The following is a 24,163-nucleotide window of genomic DNA, read 5'->3' on the forward strand; positions in this document are numbered from 1 at the left end:
CTCATACCTTTGTGTAGTGCTACTCAGATGTGTGTCTCCACGTCAGTGTACCCAGGCATCATGTTTCCGTTAGAGCAGGCCGCCGGGGGCAGCATATGATCCCTGCTGGGGTCATCCGGCCCCCCATCCTGACCCGCAAAGGCTCTCTGCTGCCGCCGGTGTATCAGGGGCACAAAGAACAGCACCATGCCCCCCACGATGGGAGGACCCCCTGCCAGGTAGAAGGCCACGTTGTAATCACCACAGTAGTCATGCAGGAGTCCTGGGGGACAAGGGAGGGAGAAGTTTCAGATGTAGTGTATAGAAGCACTACTTGTTACTCAAGATAGAATCACTGAGCAAATCTCAATTGTATTTCCATGATTCCTTGTGTCCACTCTCAACGTCTCTTTCTCAAAATGAATTGGTGGAGAAGATCTAAGGGAGGAGCTTTGATATTTCCTTGATTCCTTGTGTCCACTCTCAACGCCTCTTTCTCAAAATGAATTGGTGGAGAAGATCTAAGGGAGGAGCTTTGATATTTCCTTGATTCATCGTGTCCACTCTCAACGCCTCTTTCTCAAAATGAATTGGTGGAGAAGATCTAAGGGAGGAGCTTTGATATTCTCCCACTATCTTGGTGATTCAAGTTGTTTTACCTGTTTGTCTGTTTTATTCCAGGAACTTGCTCAGAACTTATAATTAGCGGTCTTAAAAATGTCTAAGAAGCTAAGAAATAGTTTATTATTCTGGAGGGCTGTCAGATGGTACAGCATCAGCAGTCAGGCGCCAGCTAGGGGCATGTCTTTGCTTGATTCTTTTTACAGGGAAACCATAGAAACCATGTGTACCACTAAATTGGGGTACATTTTGATAAAACGTTCCTCAGCAAAGTGTGTCTAGTGTATGTCCAGGGTGATGGGCAACACTGGCCAAAATATTCAGTCAGGAGCTAGCTAGCTATTTGGCCCTGCCATTAGCAAGAACTAAAAATTACAGATAATTCCTCCAACATCTGGCACTAAGAAAATAAAGAAATAAAGAGAGAGAGAGAGATATTCAGCCAGGCCTCACAGGACGCAATGTCAATACAGAACACTGAGGCTCTGAGAAGGAGGACGAGCCGGGAGACAGACCGGGGTTTAAATATTATTTAGAATCTTTCAATTACTTAAGTCATGCTTGATTGAGCTTGCCTGGTGTGATGTAATCAATTATTCAGTCTACTAAAGTGTAGTCTGCAAACCCCGCACATCTGGCACTCAAGGCAGATTCAAGCAAAGGTCAATGTATAAACAAATATATCTAACACTATTTGAACCCAGGTCTGCCGGGAGGCGAGCAGACAGGCTTGTGCTCCTGCTGCAGACTGAAGGGGCATGATTCCTCCTCCTTTTCACTGGGATCTCTGGAGTGTTTTCAGCCAGAGAAAACTATTCTGAATATTGCAGATAGACATATAATGACTCCATATTCAACATGACTGATACTTGTTCTACGTAATACATTTCTATCAGAAACATTGCATCACTCTGAACAGCACCCTGGTGGTCTGAACAGAAATGTGGCGAGTGGAGGGTAGCAGAGCCCCATAAATGCAGCCATAATGTCTACAACCCATTGCTAAACTATCCACTATCCGAGACTACTACTCCCTCTGTAACAAATTACCAGCCCTGGAACTCCACTTTACTCAGGGTGCATCCCAAATTTCACCCTATTCCCTATATAGTACACTACATTTGACCAGAGCTCTATGGGCCCTGGTGAAAAATAGTGCACTCTAAAGGGGATAAGGTGCCATTCGGGATGCACACTCACTCTATTTACTCTATAGACCAGCTACATTCAGAACCAAGACCAATGACGTACATAAACGCAGTGAATATACGTATGTATATGGAGGAGACATGTCAGCTCAACGGCATGATAAACACAAAATACATTATTCTAATCCTACCCCATTTATAATTCCATATGGAATTAAATAACTTACAGTGCCTTTGGAAAGTATTCAGACCCTTTGACATTTTCCATATTTTGCTAGGTTACAGCCTTATTCTAAAATTGACTAAAATTTTAGTTTTTTTCCCCTAATCAATCTACACACAATAACCCATAATGACAAAGCAAAAACATGATTTTATAAAGAATATAAAAACTGAAATATCATATTTCCATATGTATTCAGACCTTTGGCAGCTATTACAGCATCAAGACTTCTTGGGTATGACGCTACAAGCTTGACACGCCTGTGTTTGGAGAGTTTCTCCCATTCTTCTCTGCAGATCCTCTCAAGCTCTGTCAGGTTGGATTGGGAACGTCGCTGCACAGCTATTTTCAGGTCTCTCCCCATAGATGTTCGATTGAGTTCAAGTCCGGGCTCTGGCAGGGCCACTCAAGGACATTCAGAGACTTGTCCCGAAGCCACTCCTGTGCTGTCTTAGCTGTGTGCTTAGGGTCGTTGTCCTGTTGGAAGGTGAACCTTCGCCCCCAGTCTGAGTCCTGAGCGCTCTGGAGCAGGTGTTTAATCTATCCTGACTAGTTTAACCTCTATCCTGACTAGTCTCCCAGTCCCTCCTGCTAAAAAAACATCCCAACAGCATGATGCACCGTTGGGATGGTGCCAGGTTTCCTCTAGAAGCAACGCTTGGCATTCAGGACAAAAGAGTTCAATCTTGGTTTCATCAGACCAGAGAATTTTGTTTCTCATGGTCTAAGAGTCTTTAGGTGCCTTTTGGCAATCTCCAAGAGGGCTGTCATGAGCCTTTTACAAAGGAGTGGCTTCAGTCTGGCCACTCTACCATAAAGGCCGATTGGTGGAGTGCTGCAGAAATGGTTGTCCTTCTGGAAGGTTCTCCCATCTCCACAGAGGAACTCTTGAGCTCTGTCAGACTGACCATCGGGTTCTTGGTCACCTCCATGACCAAGGCCCTTCTCCCCAGATTGCTCAGTTTGGCCGGGCGGCCAGCTCTAGGAAGAGTCTTGGTGGTTCCAAACCGCTTCCATTTAAGAATGATGGGGGCCACTGTGTTCTTGGGGACCTTCAATGCCGCAGACATTTTTTGGTACCTTAACAAAAACTGTTTTTGCTTTGTCATTGTAGGGTATTGTGTGTAGATTGCTGAGGATTTTTATTTATTTAATATATTTTAGATTAAGGCTGTAACATAACAAAATGTGGAAAAAGTCAAGGGGTCTGATTACTTTCCAAAGGCACTATATATGACACTACTATGCTAGCTTGAGACTTGACTTTTCTCGTTGGGAAGGAATCGGTTCCTGTAGAGGAGAAACTAACCATCTTTTTATTATGTTGGCTTCCACTCCTAAGTTTTGAGGTGATACTCAGCAGCAATTGCCTGTCACATAGAAGTAAACCATATCTTTATCACCTGCCATTCAAAATGTTTGGAGGTCAGTGTTTAGTAACCCAAGGAACCGATAGTACTCACCAGCGATGGGGGGTCCTGCGGTCATGGGCAGGGCCATGAGTCCCAGTAGGTATCCTATAGCCTGGGAGGCCTGCATGGGGCCCACCAGCTCAAAGGCTATAGGAGCCATGATGGTGATGAAGCAGCCATCACACAGCCCTAGGAACACACACACCACAATCAGCCCCTCAAACACCGTGCACTGGGGGATCATCATGGACATCAGCCCCAGCACCATGAACGACACCGACTGGAGGAGAGAAGAGCAGGGACAAAAAACACGCAATAATTAATGCCATTTAGCAGACACTTTTCTCCAAAGTCACTTGGAGTACAGTGGTGTGGGCGTACATTTTACTTTGGGTGGCATTGTGTAACGTGTCGGAGAGAAGAGTCTTCGGTTAATGTTGTCCAATACCTCTACAGATTAATACCTTCTCCCTTATACACTATTCCACTTCATACAGAAACAACAAAGAAACTGACCAACATGGCAAACAACTTGGGTCAAGTCCATGTTAAATACTTTCAACCACTTCAATTAGTTCCATTTTATCAAGCGCAGCGAGTATTTTACTTACACTACCGTTCAAAAGAATGGGGTCACTTAGAAATGTCCTTGTTTTTGAAAGAAGAGACCATTTTTTTTTAAAACTTGTTTTCAACCACTCCACAAATCTTTTTTAACAAACTATAGTTTTGGCAAGTCGGTTAGGTCACCTACTTTGTGCATGACAGAAGTAGTTTTTCCAACAATTGTTACCAGATAGATTATTTCACTAATAATTCACTGTATCACATTTCCAGTGGGTCAGAAGTTTAAATACACTAAAGTTGACTGTGCCTTTAAAGAGCTTGGAAAATTCCAGAAAATGATGTTGTGGCTTTAGAAGATTTAGAATGGACATCATTTGAGTCAATAGGAGGTGTAGCGGCGCAGGTCCTAATCCAGGCACTTGTCATCTCCCGTCTGGATTACTGCAACTCGCTGTTGGCTGGGCTCCCTGCCTGTGCCATTAAACCCCTACAACTCATCCAGAACGCCGCAGCCCGTCTGGTGTTTACATTTACATTTACATTTAAGTCATTTAGCAGACGCTCTTATCCAGAGCGACTTACAAATTGGTGCTTTCACCTTATGACATCCAGTGGAACAGCCACTTTACAATAGTGCATCTAGGTCTTTTAAGGGGGGGGGGGGGAGGGGGAGAAGGATTACTTTATCGTGGTGTTCAACCTTCCCAAGTTCTCTCACGTCACCCCGCTCCTCCGCTCTCTCCACTGGCTTCCAGTTGAAGCTCGCATCCGCTACAAGACCATGGTGCTTGCCTACGGAGCTGTGAGGGGAACGGCACCTCAGTACCTCCAGGCTCTGATCAGGCCCTACACCCAAACAAGGGCACTGCGTTCATCCACCTCTGGCCTGCTCGCCTCCCTACCACTGAGGAAGTACAGTTCCCGCTCAGCCCAGTCAAAACTGTTCGCTGCTCTGGCCCCCCAATGGTGGAACAAACTCCCTCACGACGCCAGGACAGCGGAGTCAATCACCACCTTCCGGAGACACCTGAAACCCCACCTCTTTAAGGAATACCTAGGATAGGATAAAGTAATCCTTCTCACCCCCCTTAAAATACCTAGATGCACTATTGTAAAGTGGCTGTTCCACTGGATGTCATAAGGTGAAAGCACCAATTTGTAAGTCGCTCTGGATAAGAGCGTCTGCTAAATGACTTAAATGTAAATGTACATGTGGATGTATTTCAAGGCCTACCTTCAAACTCAGTGGCTTTTTGCTTGACATCATGAGAAAATCTGGGATGCTGGCCTTCTAGGCAGAGTTGCAAAGAAAAAGCCATATCTCAGACTTGCCAAAAAAAGGAAAGATTAAGATGGGCAAAAGAACACAGACACTGGACAGAGGAACTCTCCCTAGAAAGGCCAGCATCCCGGAGTCGCCTCTACACTGTTGACGTTGAGACTGGTGTTTTGTGGGTACTAATTAAGCTGCCAATTGAGGACTTGTGAGGCGTCTGTTTCTCAAACTAGACACTAATGTACTTGCCCTCTTGGTCAGTTGTGCACCGGGGCCTCCCACTCCTCTTTCCATTCTGGTTAGGGCCAGTTTGCGCTGCTCTGTGAAGGGAGTAGTACACAGCGTCGTACCAGATCTTCAGTTTCTTGGAAATTTCTCGCAATGGCCTTCATTTCTCAGAACAATAATAGACTGACGAGTTTCAGAAGAAAGTTCTTTGTTTCTGGCCATTTGGAGCCTGTAATCAAATCCACAAATGCTGATGCTCCAGATACTCAACTAGTCCAAAGAAGGCCAGTTGTAATTGCTTCTTTAATCAGGACAACAGTTTTCAGCTGTGCTAACATAATTGCAAAAGTGTTTTCTAATGATCAATTAGCCTTTTAAAATGATAAACTTGGATTAGCTAACACAACGTGCCATTGGAACACAGGAGTGATGGTTGCTGATAATGGACCTCTGTACATCTATGTAGATATTCCATTCAAAATCAGCCATTTCCAGCTACAATAGTCATTTACAACATTAACAATGTCTACAGTCGTGGCCAAAAGTTTTGAGAATGATACAAACATAAATCTTCAAAAGTTTGCTGCTTCAGTGTCTTTAGATAATTTTGTCAGATGTTACTATGGAATACTGAAGGATAATTACAAGCATTTCATAAGTGTCAAAGGTTTTATTGACAATTACATGAAGTTGATGCAAAGAGTCAATATTTGCAGTGTTGACCCTACTTTTTCAAGACCTCTGCAATCCGCCCTGGCATGCTGTCAATTCACTTCTGGGCCACATCCTGACTGATGGCAGCTCATTCTTGCATAATCAATGCTTGGGACTTTGTCAGAATTTGTGGGTTTTTGTTTGTCCACCCGCCTCTTGAGGTTTGACCACAAGTTCTCAATGGGATTCAGGTCTGGGGAGTTTCCTGGACATAGATATTTTGGGTCCATGTTTTGTTCCCCGAGCCACTTGGTTATCACTTTTTCCTTATGGCAAGGTGCTCCATCATGCTGGAAAAGGCATTGTTCCTCACCAAACTGTTCCTGGATGGTTGGGAGAAGTTGCTCTCGGAGGATGTGTTGGTACCATTCTTGTGAGTTAGCCCACTCCCTTGGCTGAGAAGCAACCCCACACATGAATGGTCTCAGGATACTTTACTGTTGGCATGACACAGGACTGATGGTAGCGCTCACCTTGTCTTCTCCGGACAAGCTTTTTTACGGATGCCCCAAACAATCGGAAAGGGGATTCATCAGAGAAAATGACTTTACCTCAGTCCTCAGCAGTCCAATCCCTGTACCTTTTGCAGAATATCAGTCTGTCCCTGATGTTTTTCCTGGAGAGAAGTGGCTTCTTTGCTGCCCTTCTTGACACCAGGCCATCCTCCTAAAGTCTTCGCTTCACTGTGCGTGCAGATGCACTCACACCTGCCTGCTGCCATTCCTGAGCAAGCTCTGTACTGGTGGTGCCCCGATCCTGCAGCTGAATCAACTTTAGGAGACGATCCTGGCGCTTGCTGGACTTTCTTGGGCGCCCTGAAGCCTTCTTCACAACAATTGAACCGCTTTCCTTGAAGTTCTTGATGATCCGATTAATGGTTGATTTAGGTGCAATCTTACTGGCAGCAATATCCTTGCCTGTGAAGCCCTTTTTGTGCAAAGCAATGATGACGGCACGTGTTTCCTTGCAGGTAACCATGGTTGACAGAGGAAGAACAATGATTCCAAGCACCACCCTCCTTTTGAAGCTTCCAGTCTGTTATTCGAACTCAATCAGCATGACAGAGTGATCTCCAGCCTTGTCCTCGTCAACACTCACACCTGTGTTAACAAGAGAATAACTGACATGATGTCAGCTGGTCCTTTTGTGGCAGGGCTGAAATGCAGTGAAAATGTTTTTGGGGATTCAGTTCATTTGCATGGCAAAGGACTTTGCAATTCATCTGATCACTCTTCATAACATTCTGGAGTATATGCAAATTGCCATCATACAAACTGAGGAAGCAGACTTTGTGAAAATGTATATTTGTGTCATTCTCAAAACTTTAGGCCACAACTGTTCATCATATTTCTGATCAATTTGATATTATCTTAAAGTACAACAAATGGTATTTTCTTTAAAAAACAAGGACATTTCTAAGTGACCCCAAACTTTTGAACGGTATTGTATGTATTTGAAATGGATTTGAAGTATTTAGTAGCAGTCACCACCCAGAGGAAAAGACCAAGGGGATGTGGCTGACGTGCTTACCCATATTTAAACATCGGAATTGGTTCCAATTAAGCTGACAATTGAATGCCGAAGAGGGTTACCTCACCTGCATCCAGATCTTCTTGGCTCCGGGAATGAGGTCTCCTACTTTCCCGAAGAGGAGGCGTCCCACGCCAGATGAGGCTCCTATACACACCAACAGGATCCACTCCTTCTGGGGCTCCTTGAACTGCTCCTTCACGAAGTTCATCTGGTGGAAAAGAACAAGAGGAATACTTTAAAATGTCCATTGCTTAGAGCCTCCCAAGTGGCGCAGTGGTCTAAGGCACTGCATCGCAGTGCTAGCAGTTGGGTTGTGTGGGTTCGAGTCCAGGCTCTGTCGCAGCCGGCCGCGAACGGGAGGCCCATGGGGCGGCGCACAATTGGCCCAGCGTCGTCCGGGTTAGGGAGGGTTTGGCCGGCAGGGATATCCTTGTCTCAACGTGCACTAGTGACTCCTGTGGCGGGCCTGGCACAGTTGGCCAATTGGATACCACGAAATTGGGGAGAAAAAGGGGTGAAAAAAATCTAATTGCTGCTTTCAAACCAAGCCCCCTGGATACATACACACCCTGAGGGGTTGGAAGCAGCCAAACCAAGCCCCCTGGATACATACTCACCCTGAGGGGTTGGAAGCAGCCAAACCAAGCCCCCTGGATACATACACCCCCGAGGGGTTGGAAGCAGCCAAACCAAGCCCCCTGGATACATACACACCCTGAGGGGTTGGAAGCAGCCAAACCAAGCCCCCTGGATACATACACACCCTGGGGGGTTGGAAGCAGCCAAACCAAGCCCCCTGGATACATACACACCCTGAGGGGTTGGAAGCAGCCAAACCAAGCCCCCTGGATACATACTCACCCTGAGGGGTTGGAAGCAGCCAAACCAAACCCCTGGGTACATACACACCCCGAGGGGTTGGAAGCAGCCAAACCAAGCCCCCTGGATACATACTCACCCCGAGGGGTTGGAAGCAGCCAAACCAAGCCCCCTGGATACATACACACCATGAGGGGTTGGAAGCAGCCAAACCAAGCCCCCTGGATACATACTCGCCCCGAGGGGTTGGAAGCAGCCAAACCAAGACCCCTGGATACATACACACCCTGAGGGGTTGTAGGGGTTGGAAGCAGCCAAACCAAGACCCCTGGATACATACACACCCTGAGGGGTTGTAGGGGTTGGAAGCAGCCAAACCAAGACCCCTGGATACATACTCACCCTGAGGGGTTGGAAGCAGCCCCCTGGATACATACACACCCTGAGGGGTTGGAAGCAGCCAAACCAAGCCCCCTGGATACATACACACCCTGAGGGGTTGGAAGCAGCCAAACCAAGCCCCCTGGATACATACACACCCTGAGGGGTTGGAAGCAGCCAAACCAAGACCCCTGGATACATACTCACCCGAGGGGTTGGAAGCAGCCAAACCAAGCCCCCTGGATACATACACACCCTGAGGGGTTGGAAGCAGCCAAACCAAGCCCCCTGGATACATACACACCCTGAGGGGTTGGAAGCAGCCAAACCAAGACCCCTGGATAAATACACACCCTGAGGGGTTGGAAGCAGCCAAACCAAGCCCCCTGGATACATACACACCCTGAGGGGTTGGAAGCAGCCAAACCAAGACCCCTGGATACATACACACCCTGAGGGGTTGGAAGCAGCCAAACCAAGACCCCTGGATACATACACCCCTGAGGGGTTGGAAGCAGCCAAACCAAGACCCCTGGATACATACACACCCCGAGGGGTTGGAAGCAGCCAAACAAAATAGCCAAACAAAATACAGAATTGCACATCAAATGCGTAGTAATTTCTTGATATGTCCTCATGGATTCTTTCATGTGTGTTATTCCCATGTTGAAATCATCAATGGGATTCTTAGTGAAGGGATTTCAATGGAGAAACAGGGATATTTTCTCCTTGTAACATTTCAAATTTCCATAACCATTCCTTGGAATAACACATTTTTTTCATCAACGTCCCACTGTCAGAAGAACTGTCAACAATGAAGCAGGAAGGGGCGGAGCTATAGGTGAGTGATTTCCTTTCTCTCCTCTCCGCCCAACACCTGAATCTGATCCAAAACACAAAACCCTCTGAAGTCCATTCCTGATCTGAAGCTTCTCTCCCTGAGGAAACATGTGAAGTGTTTCCTCTGCTTTGATTCTGCACTACATGGCACCAGCATAACATCAAGGGCCATAGGATACCCATGTTTAGGGCTGACCTAAAGCAAAGAGCACAACAAAAAGGCTCTGGGGCCTGAGAAAACAGGACTGGCTCTGGGGCCTGAGAAAACAGGACAGGCTCTGGGGCCTGAGAAAACAGGACAGGCAGTGGGGAGGCTGCCAGAAACATCTGACTTGTCTAGCAGAACTTCACACTACACATCTACCGCCCCCTTCTCTTCCCTCTCGCTCTCTGTCCCTCCCTCTCTCTTTCTACTCCTTCCCTCCCTCTCTCCTTCTGTCCTCCTTCCTCATCCATCTGGGATTTAACTTGCTGTGGCAAGGTGTCTCCTTGATATTCCTCACATCACCATGCAACAATGTCACTAGCTGCTTATTTTAGATAAGTGGGTCTGTCTGACAACCTAACCCAACACACAATGTAACCTAACCCAACACACAATGTAACCTAACCCAACACACAATGTAACCTAACACACAATGTAACCTAACCCAACACACAATGTAACCTAACCCAACACACAATGTAACCTAACCCAACACACAATGTAACCTAACCCAACACACAATGTAACCTAACCCAACACACAATGTAACCTAACCCAACACACAATGTAACCTAACCCAACACACAATGTAACCTAACCCAACACACAATGTAACCTAACCCAACACACAATGTAACCTAACCCAACACACAATGTAACCTAACCCAACACACAATGTAACCTAACCCAACACACAATGTAACCTAACCCACCACACAATGTAACCTAACCCACCACACAATGTAACCTAACCCACCACACAATGTAACCTAACCCACCACACAATGTAACCTAACCCACCACACAATGTAACCTAACACACAATGTAACCTAACCCAACACACAATGTAACCTAACCCAACACACAATGTAACCTAACCCAACACACAATGTAACCTAACCCAACACACAATGTAACCTAACCCAACACACAATGTAACCTAACCCAACACACAATAACCTAACCCAACACACAATAACCTAACCCAACCCACAATGTAACCTAACCCAACACACAATGTAACCTAACCCAACACACAATGTAACCTAACCCAACACACAATGTAACCTAACCCAACCCACAATGTAACCTAACCCAACCCACAATGTAACCTAACCCAACCCACAATGTAACCTAACCCAACCCACAATGTAACCTAACCCACAACACAATGTAACCTAACCCAACACACAATGTAACCTAACCCAACACACAATGTAACCTAACCCAACACACAATGTAACCTAACCCAACACACAATGTAACCTAACCCAACACACAATGTAACCTAACCCAACACACAATGTAACCTAACCCAACACACAATGTAACCTAACCCAACACACAATGTAACCTAACCCAACACACAATGTAACCTAACCCAACACACAATGTAACCTAACCCAACCCACAATGTAACCTAACCCAACACACAATGTAACCTAACACACAATGTAACCTAACCCAACACACAATGTAACCTAACCCAACACACAATGTAACCTAACCCAACACACAATGTAACCCAACCCAACACACAATGTAACCTAACCCAACACACAATGTAACCTAACACACAATGTAACCTAACACACAATGTAACCTAACCCAACACACAATGTAACCTAACCCAACACACAATGTAACCTAACCCAACACACAATGTAACCTAACCCAACACACAATGTAACCTAACCCAACACACAATGTAACCTAACCCAACACACAATGTAACCTAACACACAATGTAACCTAACACACAATGTAACCTAACACACAATGTAACCGAACCCAACACACAATGTAACCTAACACACAATGTAACCTAACCCAACACGCAATGTAACCTAACCCAACACACAATGTAACCTAACCCAACACACAATGTAACCTAACCCAACACACAATGTAACCTAACCCAACAACACAACCTAACCCAACACAATGTAACCTAACCCAACACAACACAATATGACACGACCTAACCCAACACAATGTAACCTAACCCAACACAATGTAACCTAACCCAACACACAACGTAATCTAACCCAACACACAACGTAACGCAACACAATATTACACAATATTTCCTCTTAAGTCGACTTGACTCTTGGTCAGAAAGTCTAGTTTTCCTACATACGATAAGATGCCAATTAAGCTGACACTAGAAGCAGTTAGGGTGACATTATTTTCCCCTCGCAAACACAGCTGCGCTGTAAACCAACACACAGCAACATTCTAAATGGAAATTGTTAAAGAAAAGTGACATCATAAATTGTGCTGCAGATTATTATAATTCTATCATTATAATTTCACTCACATAATAGGTGTGAAAACGGTGCCCTAAATACAACACAATATCAAGAAAATTGTCAAATCTTGAAGAAATTGTATTGATGGTCCCTGAGCCCTTACCAAGTGGATGTAAGGCACAAAGTAACCCAGCACAGCTGTAGACACCCCGAACGCCCACACCCGGTAGGTGACGATGTGGAACACCTTCACGTTAAAGGCCTTCCGGACCTGGGTCTGGGCTCTGCTCCAGCGGCTTCCCCGGGCAGGGGCTCCTGGCTGGGTTGTGGACCCAGCGGGGCCCCCTGGTTCTGGTGGTCCCATTGGAGCTCTCTGGGGCAGCAGGGGTCTGAAGGTCAGGGCCAGCAGGGCCTGGACCTGTTAAGTTTAAAAGAACAAAAAGAAACAGTTGTTCAAAGTCGAATCTGACGTTTACTTCAACGAGTCACATCATTGAAAATCAGGAAAAGGTAAATAAACAGGCCGTGTAATGGATTATCATTGAACACATCACAACATTACCAGCATGAAGAGGCTGAGGATCTGGAAGGTTCTGCTGAGACCCAGCGGCTCCACCACCTTGGTGAGCAGCACCGGGAGGCCCATGGAGAACAGGCTGCTGCCCGCCGTCACCACGCCGTTGGCCAGGCCCAGCCGCTGCCGGAAGTAGTGGCCCAGGATCACCAGGGAGGGCTGGAAGGCAAAGGAAGAGCCACAGCCAAACAGGATCCCATAGGTGAAATACCGTAGGCTGAGGGACCTGGGCGGGCAGGGGTAGAGGTAATAAAACACTGGAAAACTAATATATGTCAATTCTAACGGGTGAAGAGGCAGGCGATCTCACCACTGTGCTTTGTTCCACACTAGCATAATAGCATAACTTAGCACCTAGAATATACAGTGCATTTGGAAAGTATTCAGACCCCTTGATGTTTTCCACATTTTGTTACATCACAGCCTTATTCTAAAATAAATTAAATGAATTGTTTTCCTCACTCTACACACAATACCTCATAACGACAAAGCGGAAACAGGTTTTTAGAAATGTTTGCAAATGTATTAAAAAGAAAAAACGCAAATACCTTATTTACGTAAGTATTCAGACCCTTTGCTATGAGACTAGAAATTGAGCTCATATGCATTCTGTTTCCATTGATCAATCTTGAGATGTTTCGACAACTTGATTGGAGTCCACCTGTGGTAAATTCAATTAATTGGAGATAAATGTAAGACGTTTGGAACCACCAAGACTCTTCCTAGAGCTGGCTGCCCGGCCACACTGAGAAATCTGGGGAGAAGGGCCTTGGTAATGGAGGTGACCGAGAACACGATGGTCAGTCTGACAGAGCTCAAGAGTTCCTCTATGGAGATGTGAGAACCTTTCAGAAGGACAACCATTTCTGCAGCACTCCACCAATCAGGACTTTAAGGTGGCCAGACTGAAGCCACTCCTCTGTAAAAGGCTCATGACAGCCTGCTTGGAGTTTGCCAAAAGGCACCTAAATGACTCTCAGACCATGAGAAACAAGATTCTCTGGTCTGATGAAACCAAGATTGAACTATTTGTCCTGAATGCCAAGCATCACATCTGGAGGAAACCTGGCTCCATCCCTATGGTAAAGCATGGTGGTGGCAGCATCATGCTGTGGGGATGTTTTTCAGCAGCAGGGACTGGGAGACTAGTCAGGATCGAGGGAAAGATGAACGGAGCAAAGTACAGAGAGATCCTTGATAAAAAACCTGCTTCAGAGCGCTCAGGACTGGTGCGAAGGTTCACCTTCCAACAGGACAACGACCCTAAGCACACAGCCAAGTCAATGCAGGAGTGGCTTCGGGACAAGTCTCTGAATATCCTTGGGTGGCCCAGCCAGAACCCGGACTTGAACCCGATCAAACATCTCTGGAGAGACCTGAAAATAGCTGTGCAGCAACATTCCCCATCCAACCTGACAGAGCTTGAGAGGATCTGCACAGAAGAATGGGAGAAACTCCCCAAATACAGGTGTGCCAAGCTTGTAGCGTCATACCCAAGAAGACTTGAGGCTGTAATTACTGCCAAAGGTGCTTCAACAGTAAAGGATCTGAATACTTATGTAAATATGATATCGTTTTTTATTTTGTAATACATTCTAAAAACCTATTTTTGCTTTGTCATTATGTGCTATTGTGTATAGATTGATGAGGGGGATTTTTTTTTGATTGAATCAATTTTAGAATAAGGCTGTAACGTAACAAAATGTGGAAAAAGTCAAGAGGTCTGAATACTTTCCGAATGCACTGTATATCCAATACTTTACTTCCTTATAAGTAGTAAGTTAGTGTAAATTTTGGAACAGAGCCTGTCACACCCTAACATGAATGTGTAATGCTCAAGTCACTGAGGGCAGGACGTGTAAATGATGTGCAAAAGGAGTGGCAAAACATACAAGGACAGTTCTAAAGATTGTGGAGGGTTCTAGAAGGGCTCTAGAGTAGATGGGTTGTCATAGTAATAAACGGTGTGGAGTGTTCTAATGATTCTAGAATGTTTGGAGGGTTCTAAAAGGGCTCTAGAGTAGATGGGTTGTAATAGTTCTAGAGTAGATGGGTTGTCATAGTAATAACCGGTGTGGAGTGTTCTAATGATTCTAGAATGTTTGGAGGGTTCTAGAAGGGCTCTAGAACAGAAGTTTCTGTTACTTTGCGAAGGCGGTGCTGAGGAGTCCGATGAAGGCCACGGTGGCCCCGCCCACAGCTGTCTTCCTGCAGCCGAAGTGATCGGTGAACATGGAGACCACCGGGGAACAGAAGAAGATCATGCCCATCGCCAGGGCCCCCACCCAGGCTGGAGGCAGGGAGGAGAGGGAGGAGAGGGAGGGACAGGTCGGGAAGAGGTAGTGGTAGAGAGGGAGGGATATTGAAGGTAGTGAGAGATGGGTTGAGGAAAGCAAAAATGGTTATTATAATCCACACATTAACAGGATTATTTTCCATATTGATACAGTCAAAATGTAACCTCAAAGCCGTTTCCAAGCAACATGAGAGCTACCCAGATAAGAGGGTCATTAACTACAGTAAGGACAAGGTTGGATGAATCCTTTAATCTGTGTCCTTCAACATGGTACTTGTTACAGTACATGTATGTCAACTGATAACGGGTCTGTGGTGTCTGGACAGTCTGTCTGCAGTACATGTCTGCAACCTGTCTATGCACTGCTTGCAACATATTTACAACCAGTGTACAACCTCTGTGCAACCTTTCACAACCAACCTGTTGACAACCTCCAGAAGCCAACATGTGTGTGCACTGCAGAAGAACATGTCAACCTCGCTTTTGGTCAGGCCAGGGTGTGATGAGCCGCCAGAGTCTCCCGTCTGTCATGAGCCGCCAGAGTCTCCCGTCTGTCATGAGCCGCCAGAGTCGCCAGTCAGCATGGAGCAGCCAGAGTCTCCCATCTGTCATGAGCAGCCAGAGTCTCCCGTCAGCATGGAGCAGCCAGAGTCGCCAGTCAGCATGGAGCAGCCAGAGTCGCCAGTCAGCATGGAGCAGCCAGAGTCGCCAGTCAGCATGGAACAGCCAGAGTCGCCAGTCAGCATGGAGCAGCCAGAGTCTCCCGTCTGTCATGAGCAGCCAGAGTCTCCCGTCAGCATGGAGCAGCCAGAGTCGCCAGTCAGCATGGAGCAGCCAGAGTCGCCAGTCAGCATGGAGCAGCCAGAGTCGCCAGTCAGCATGGAGCAGCCAGAGTCGCCAGTCAGCATGGAGCAGCCAGAGTCGCCAATCAGCATGGAGCAGCCAGAGTAGTCAGTCAGCCAGGATCTGCCAGAGCCGCCAGTCAGCCAGGATCTGCCAGAGCCGTCAACCTGCCTGAGCTTCCTCTCAGTCCCGAGCTTCCTCTCAGTCCCGAGCTTCCTCTCAGTCCCGAGCTTCCTCTCAGTCCCGAGCTGCCCCTCAGTCCCGAGCTGCCCCTCAGTCCCGAGCTGCCCCTCAGTCCCGAGCTGCCCCTCAGTCCCGAGCTGTCCCTCAGTCCCGAGCTGCCCCTCAGTCCAGTGGGGCCCTTGGTTAAGGTTAGTGGTGGGGGGGGGTACTGTCACGCCCTGGCCTTAGTATTTTGTGTTTTCTTTATTATTTTGGTCAGGCCAGGGTGTGACATGGGTATTTATGTGGTGTGTTTTGTCTAGGGTTTTTTGTAGGTTATGGGATTGTGGTTTAGTGAAGTAGTCTAGGTAAGTCTATGGTTGCCTAGAGTGGTTCTCAATCAGAGGCAGGTGTTTATCGTTGTCTCTGATTGGGAACCATATTTAGGCAGCCATATTCTTTGAGTGTTTCGTGAGTGATTGTTCCTGTCTCTGTGTTTGTTGCACCAGATAGGGCTGTTTCGGTTTTTCACGTTTCTTGTTTTTGTAGAAGTATATTGTTCATTTTTTATCTTTAATAAAGATGTATAAAGATAACCACACTGCGTTTTGGTCCGCCTCTCCTTCGATGGAAGAAAACCGTAACAGTACCCTCCTCATGTAACCTGAAGAATAACAGCTGATCTAGTAGAATATCAACATGCTGTACTCTCATATAACCTGTAGAATAACAGCTGATCTAGTATAATATTAACATGCTGTACTCTCATATAACCTGTAGAATAACAGCTGATCTAGTATAATATTAACATGCTGTACTCTCATATAACCTGTAGAATAACAGCTGATCTAGTATAATATTAACATGCTGTACTCTCATATAACCTGTAGAATAACAGCTAATCTAGTATAATATTAACATGCTGTACTCTCATATAACCTGTAGAATAACAGCTGATCTAGTATAATATTAACATGCTGTACTCTCATATAACCTGTAGAATAACAGCTGATCTAGTATAATATTAACATGCTGTACTCTCATATAACCTGTAGAATAACAGCTGATCTAGTATAATATTAAAATGCTGTACCCTCCTCATATAACCTGAAGAATAACAGCTGATCTAGTATAATATTAGCATGCTGTACCCTCATATAATCTGTAGAATAACAGCTGATCTAGTATAATATTAGCATGCTGTACCCTCATATAATCTGTAGAATAACAGCTGATCTAGTATAATATTAGCATGCTGTACCCTCCTTATATAACCTGTAGAATAACAGCTGATCTAGTATAATATTAGCATGCTGTACCCTCCTCATTTAACCTGTAGAATAACAGCTGATCTAGTATAATATTAACATGCTGTTCCCTCATATAACCTGCAGAATAACAGCTGATCTAGTATAATATTAGTATGCTGTACCCTCCTTATATAACCTGTACTGTATAATAATAACCATGTTTTTTAATGCGACTTTGAGATTCCATTTGTAATACATACACTAAAATAAATCTATTATTATTACTACTACTCGGCCATGGATAGAGATTCAGGCATATATGACTATGATAATAACAACATGTTGTACTACTGTGCCCAATGGAGTTAACGTGTTCTGACTACTGCACACAGAGACATGCTTGACCCTCTGGGGAAAACCATCCCTGGGTCTTAAGGGCCAAAGGTAGCTTTAATGTCTCCAGTCTGTTCTGGGTCCAACAGAGTGGGGTTGCATCCCAAAAGGCACCCTAATCCCTATATATATATATTATTTTGGTGCCATTTGGTGTGAGAACTGCCCTTGGCAGCCATTTAGCGTTTCATCTTCCCCGGCCAAAGCAGTAAGCAAACATGGCAAAATTATATTTGTCAATAAGACAGGCAATATGTTGGACCGCGGTCCAGGTTACAGTAGAATATAGATCAGATGCTAACTTGTTACAATGTAGAAAACATGGAGAACGTAGAGTTGAAGTCAGAAGTTAACATACTCTTAGGTTACGTTTTTCAACCACTCCACAAGTTTCTTGTTAATTAACAAACTATAGTTCTGGCAAGTCAGTTAGGACATCTACTTTGTACATGACACAAGTAATTTTTCCAACAATTGTTTACAGACAGATTATTTCACTTATAATTCACTGTATCACAATTCCAGTGGGTCAGAGGTTTACATACACTAAGTTGACTGTGCCTTAAACAGCTTAGAATATTCCAGAAAATTATGTCATGGCTTTAAAAGCTTCTGATGGGCTAATTGACATCATTTGAGTCAATTGGAGGTGTACCTGTGGATGTATTTCAAGACCTACCTTCAAACTCAGTGCCTCGTTGCTTGACATCATGGGAAAATCTAAGAAATCAGCCAAGAACTCAGAAGAATAATTGTCCTCTGGTCTAATGAAACAAAAATGGAACTGTTTGGCTATAATGACCATCGTTATATTGGGAGGAAAAAGGGGGAGGCTTGCAAGCTGAAGAACACCATCCCAACCGTGAAGCACAGGGGGGGGCAGCATCATGTTGTGGGGGTGCTTTGCTGCAGGAGGGACTGGTACACTTCACAAAATAGATGGCATCATGAGGATGGAAAATTATGTGGATATATTGAAGCAACATCTCAAGATATCAGTCAGGAAGTTAAAGCTTGGTCGCAAATGGGTCTTCCAAATGGACAATGACCCCAAGCATCCTTCCAAAGTTGTGGCAAAATAGCTTAAGGACAACAAAGTCAAGGTATTGGAGTGGCCACCACAAAGCCCTGACCTCAATCCCATAGAAAATGTGTGTGCAGAACTAAAAAAGTGTGTGCGGGCAAGGAGGCCTACAAACCTGACTCAGTTACACCAGCTCTGTCAGGAGGAATGGGCCAAAATTCACCCAACTTATTGTGGGAAGCTTGTGGAAGGCTACCCGAAACATTTTACCCAAGTTAAACAATTTAAATGCTACAAAATACTAATTGAGTGTATTCTTCTGACCCACTGGGAATGTGATGAAAGAAATAAAAGCTGAAATAAATCATTATCTCTACTATTATTCTGACATTTCACATTCTTAAAATAAAGAGGTGATCCTAACTGACCTAAAACAGGGAATTTTTACTAGGATTAAATTTCAGGAATTGTGAAAAACTGAGTTTAAATGTAGTTGGCTAAGGTGTATGTACTCTCCTTCCCTCCTCTCAGGCCCCAGACTGCATGGTGGTTCCTCAAATGCCAGGGGGAGACTGTTAGCTATTTAAAGAGACAGTGACCACACTTACTGTGTGAGCGCACTATTCTCCCTGTAATCTCCCTAACATGTGAAATCAACACTTTTCACATTAAATTACTTCACCAATCACTGCGGATAGAGCAGGCAAGATAGTTGTTTACATACATGATGGACAAACAAATGGGGAGAGAGCAAGAAAGGGTTGAGGAAGAGGCTTGAAGTGCTGGGAATCTTGTTATGACCTGCATCATCAGAATTAGGTCCACAGAATTACAACGTCAGCACAGTAGCCTACAGTACCGTCAGTACAGCAGCCTAGGGTAACTTCAGTACAGCAGCCTAGGGTAACTTCAGTACAGCAGCCTAGGGTAACTTCAGTACAGCAGCCTAGGGTAACTTCAGTACAGCAGCCTAGGGTAACTTCAGTACAGCAGCCAAGGGTAAATTCAGTACAGCAGCCTAGGGGTAAATTCAGTACAGCAGCCTAGGGTAACTTCAGTACAGCAGCCTAGGGGTAAATTCAGTACAGCAGCCTAGGGTAACTTCAGTACAGCAGCCTAGGGTAACTTCAGTACAGCAGCCTAGGGTAACTTCAGTACAGCAGCCTAGGGTAACTTCAGTACAGCAGCCTAGGGTAACTTCAGTACAGCAGCCTAGGGTAACTTCAGTACAGCAGCCTAGGGTAACTTCAGTACAGCAGCCTAGGGTAACTTCAGTACAGCAGCCTAGGGTAAATTCAGTACAGCAGCCTAGGGTAACTTCAGTACAGCAGCCTAGGGTAACTTCAGTACAGCAGCCTAGGGTAACTTCAGTACAGTAGCCTATGGTAACGTCAGTACAGCAGCCTAGGGTAACTTCAGTACAGCAGCCAAGGGTAAATTCAGTACAGCAGCCTACGGCAACGCCAGTACAGCAGCCTAGGGTAACGTCAGTATGGTAACTTCAGTACAGTAGCCTATGGTAACGTCAGTATGGTAACTTCAGTACAGTAGCCTATGGTAACGTCAGTATGGTAACTTCAGTACAGTAGCCTATGGTAACGTCAGTATGGTAACGTCAGTACAGTGGCCTACGGTAATGTCAGTACAGTAGCCTATGGTAACGTCAGTATGGTAACGTCAGTACAGTGGCCTACGGTAATGTCAGTACAGTAGCCTATGGTAACGTCAGTACAGTGGCCTACGGTAAAGTCAGTACAGTAGCCTATGGTAACGTCAGTACAGTAGCCTATGGTAACGTCAGTACAGTAGCCTATGGTAACGCCAGTACAGTGACCTACGGTAATGTCAGTACAGTAGCCTATGGTAACGTCAGTATGGTAACGTCAGTACAGTGGCCTACGGTACCGTCAGTATGGTAACTTCAGTACAGTAGCCTATGGTAACGTCAGTATGGTAACGTCAGTAAGGTAGAGTCAATATGGTAACGTAGCCTATGGTAACTTCAGTACAGTAGCCTATGGTAACGTCAGTACAGTAGCCTATCGTAACGTCAGTATGGTAAAGTCAGTACAGTGGCCTACGGTACCGTCAGTACAGTAGCCTATGGTAACGTCAGTATGGTAATTTCAGTACAGTAGTCTACGGTACCGTCAGTACAGTAGCCTATGGTAACGTCAGTACAGTAGCTTCAGTACAGTAGCCTACGGTAATGTCAGTACAGTAGCCTACGGTAACGTCAGTATGGTAATGTCAGTACAATAGCCTACGGCACCGTCAGTATGGTAATGTCAGTATGGTAATGTCGGTACAGTAGCCTAAGGTACTGTCAGTACAGTAGCCTACGGTAACGTCAGTATGGTAATTTCAGTACAGTAGCCTACGGCACCATCAGTACAGTAGCCTACGGCACCGTCAGTATGGTAATGTCAGTATGGTAATGTCAGTACAGTAGCCTACGGTAATGTCAGTACAGTAGCCTACAGTAACGTCAGTATGGTAATTTCAGTACAGTAGCCTACGGTACCGTCAGTACAGTAGCCTACGGTAACGTCAGTATGGTAACTTCAGTACAGTAGCCTACGGTAATGTCAGTACAGTAGCCTACGGTAACGTCAGTATGGTAATGTCAGTACAGTAGCCTACGGCACCGTCAGTATGGTAATGTCAGTATGGTAATTTCAGTACAGTAGTCTACGGTACCGTCAGTACAGTAGCCTATGGTAACGTCAGTATGGTAAATTCTGTACAGTAGCCTACGGTAACGTCAGTATGGTAACTTCAGTACAGTAGCCTATGGTAACGTCAGTATGGTAATTTCAGTACAGTAGTCTACGGTACCGTCAGTACAGTAGCCTATGGTAACGTCAGTATGGTAACTTCAGTACAATAGCTTACGGTAATGTCAGTACAGTAGCCTACGGTAACGTCAGTATGGTAATTTCAGTACAGTAGCCTACGGTACCGTCAGTACAGTAGCCTACAGTAACGTCAGTATGGTAACTTCAGTACAGTAGCCTACGGTAATGTCAGTACAGTAGCCTACGGTAACGTCAGTATGGTAATGTCAGTACAGTAGCCTACGGCACCGTCAGTATGGTAATATCAGTATGGTAATTTCAGTACAGTAGTCTCCGGTACCGTCAGTACAGTAACCTATGGTAACGTCAGTATGGTAACTTCAGTACAGTAGCCTACGGTAACGTCAGTATGGTAACTTCAGTACAGTAGCCTATGGTAACGTCAGTATGGTAATTTCAGTACAGTAGTCTACGGTACCGTCAGTATGGTAACTTCAGTACAGTAGCTTACGGTAATGTCAGTACAGTAGCCTACGGTAACGTCAGTATGGTAATTTCAGTACAGTAGCCTACGGTACCGTCAGTACAGTAGCCTACGGTAACGTCAGTATGGTAACTTCAGTACAGTAGCCTACGATAATGTCAGTACAGTAGCCTACGGTAACGTCAGTATGGTAATGTCAGTACAGTAGCCTACGGCACCGTCAGTATGGTAATGTCAGTATGGTAATTTCAGTACAGTAGTCTACGGTACCGTCAGTACAGTAGCCTATGGTAACGTCAGTATGGTAATTTCAGTACAGTAGCCTATGGTAACGTCAGTATGGTAACTTCAGTACAGTAGCCTATGGTAACGTCAGTATGGTAATTTCAGTACAGTAGTCTATGGTACCGTCAGTACAGTAGCCTATGGTAACATCAGTATGGTAACTTCAGTACAGTAGCCTACGGTAACGTCAGTATGGTAACTTCAGTACAGTAACGGTAATGTCAGTACAGTAGCCTATGGTAACGTCAGTATGGTAATTTCAGTACAGTAGTCTACGGTACCGTCAGTACAGTAGCCTACGGTAACGTCAGTATGGTAACTTCAGTACAGTAGCTTACGGTAATGTCAGTACAGTAGCCTACGGTAACGTCAGTATGGTAATTTCAGTACAGTAGCCTACGGTATCGTACAGTAGTATGGTAATGTCAGTATGGTAACTTCAGTACAGTAGCCTACGGTAATGTCAGTACAGTAGCCTACGGTAACGTCAGTATGGTAATGTCAGTACAGTAGCCTACGGCACCGTCAGTATGGTAATGTCAGTATGGTAATTTCAGTATAGTAGTCTACGGTAACTTCAGTACAGTAGCCTATGGTAACGTCAGTACAGCAGCCTAGGGTAACTTCAGTACAGGCCAGTATGGTAATTTCAGTACAGTAGTCTACGGTACCGTCAGTACAGTAGCCTATGGTAACGTCAGTATGGTAACTTCAGTACAGTAGCCTACGGTAACGTCAGTATGGTAACTTCAGTACAGTAGCCTATGGTAACGTCAGTATGGTAACTTCAGTACAGTAGCCTATGGTAACGTCAGTATGGTAACGTCAGTACAGTGGCCTACGGTAATGTCAGTACAGTAGCCTATGGTAACGCCAGTATGGTAACGTCAGTACAGTGGCCTACGGTAATGTCAGTACAGTAGCCTACGGTAACGTCAGTATGGTAACGTCAGTACAGTAGCCTACGGTAAAGTCAGTACAGTAGCCTACGGTAACGTACAGTATGGTAATGTCAGTACAGTAGCCTATGGTAATGCCAGTACAGTATGGTAATGTCAGTACAGTAGCCTATGGTACACGTCAGTATGGTAATGGTACGTCAGTACAGTAGCCTATGGTAACCGTCAGTATGGTAATTTCAGTACAGTAGCCTATGGTAACTTCGTCAGTATGGTAATTTCAGTACAGTAGTCTATGGTAACTTCAGTACAGTAGCCTATGGTAACGTCAGTATGGTAACTTCAGTACAGTAGCCTATGGTAACGGTCAGTACAGTATGGGTAACGTCAGTACAGTAGCCTATGGTAACGTCAGTATGGTAATTTCAGTACAGTAGCCTACGGTACCGTCAGTACAGTAGCCTGGTAACGTCAGTATGGTAATGTCAGTACAGTAGCCTACGGTAATGTCAGTACAGTAGCCTGGTAACGTCAGTATGGTAATGTCAGTACAGTAGCCTACGGTACCGTCAGTACAGTAGCCTACGGTAACGTCAGTATGGTAACTTCAGTACAGTAGCCTACGGTAATGTCAGTACAGTAGCCTACGGTAACGTCAGTATGGTAATGTCAGTACAGTAGCCTACGGTAACGCAACGTCAGTATGGTAATGTCAGTATGGTAATTTCAGTACGTAGTCTATGGTAACTTCAGTACAGTAGCCTATAGGTAACGTCAGTATGGTAACTTCAGTACAGTAGCCTACGGTAATGTCAGTATGTACAGTAGCTTACGGTAATGTCAGTACAGTAACCTATGGTAACGTCAGTATGGTAACTTCAGTACAGTAGCTTACGGTAATGTCAGTACAGTAGCCTACGGTAACGTCAGTATGGTAATTTCAGTACAGTAGCCTA

General features: G+C 45.1%; 1 protein-coding gene across 1 annotated transcript in view; it reads right to left on the reverse strand.

Annotated features, from left to right (window-relative positions):
• The window catches only part of LOC115125812 (monocarboxylate transporter 8-like), a 51,790-nt gene that overhangs the window by 8,783 nt on the left and 18,844 nt on the right, over positions 1-24,163 (reverse strand). Inside the window, exons 2-7 of the mRNA XM_065018436.1 lie at positions 14,919-15,063; positions 12,762-12,999; positions 12,363-12,617; positions 7,766-7,909; positions 3,435-3,663; positions 8-262 (exon numbers count right to left, since the gene is read on the reverse strand). Of these exons, the coding sequence (XP_064874508.1) occupies positions 24-262; positions 3,435-3,663; positions 7,766-7,909; positions 12,363-12,617; positions 12,762-12,999; positions 14,919-15,063 (1,250 nt within the window). The 3' untranslated portion in view covers positions 8-23. The remainder of the gene's footprint in view (positions 1-7; positions 263-3,434; positions 3,664-7,765; positions 7,910-12,362; positions 12,618-12,761; positions 13,000-14,918; positions 15,064-24,163) is intronic.

The sequence above is a fragment of the Oncorhynchus nerka genome, linkage group LG5 (assembly GCF_034236695.1).
Source record: "Oncorhynchus nerka isolate Pitt River linkage group LG5, Oner_Uvic_2.0, whole genome shotgun sequence".
Classification (NCBI taxonomy): Eukaryota; Metazoa; Chordata; class Actinopteri; order Salmoniformes; family Salmonidae; genus Oncorhynchus; species Oncorhynchus nerka.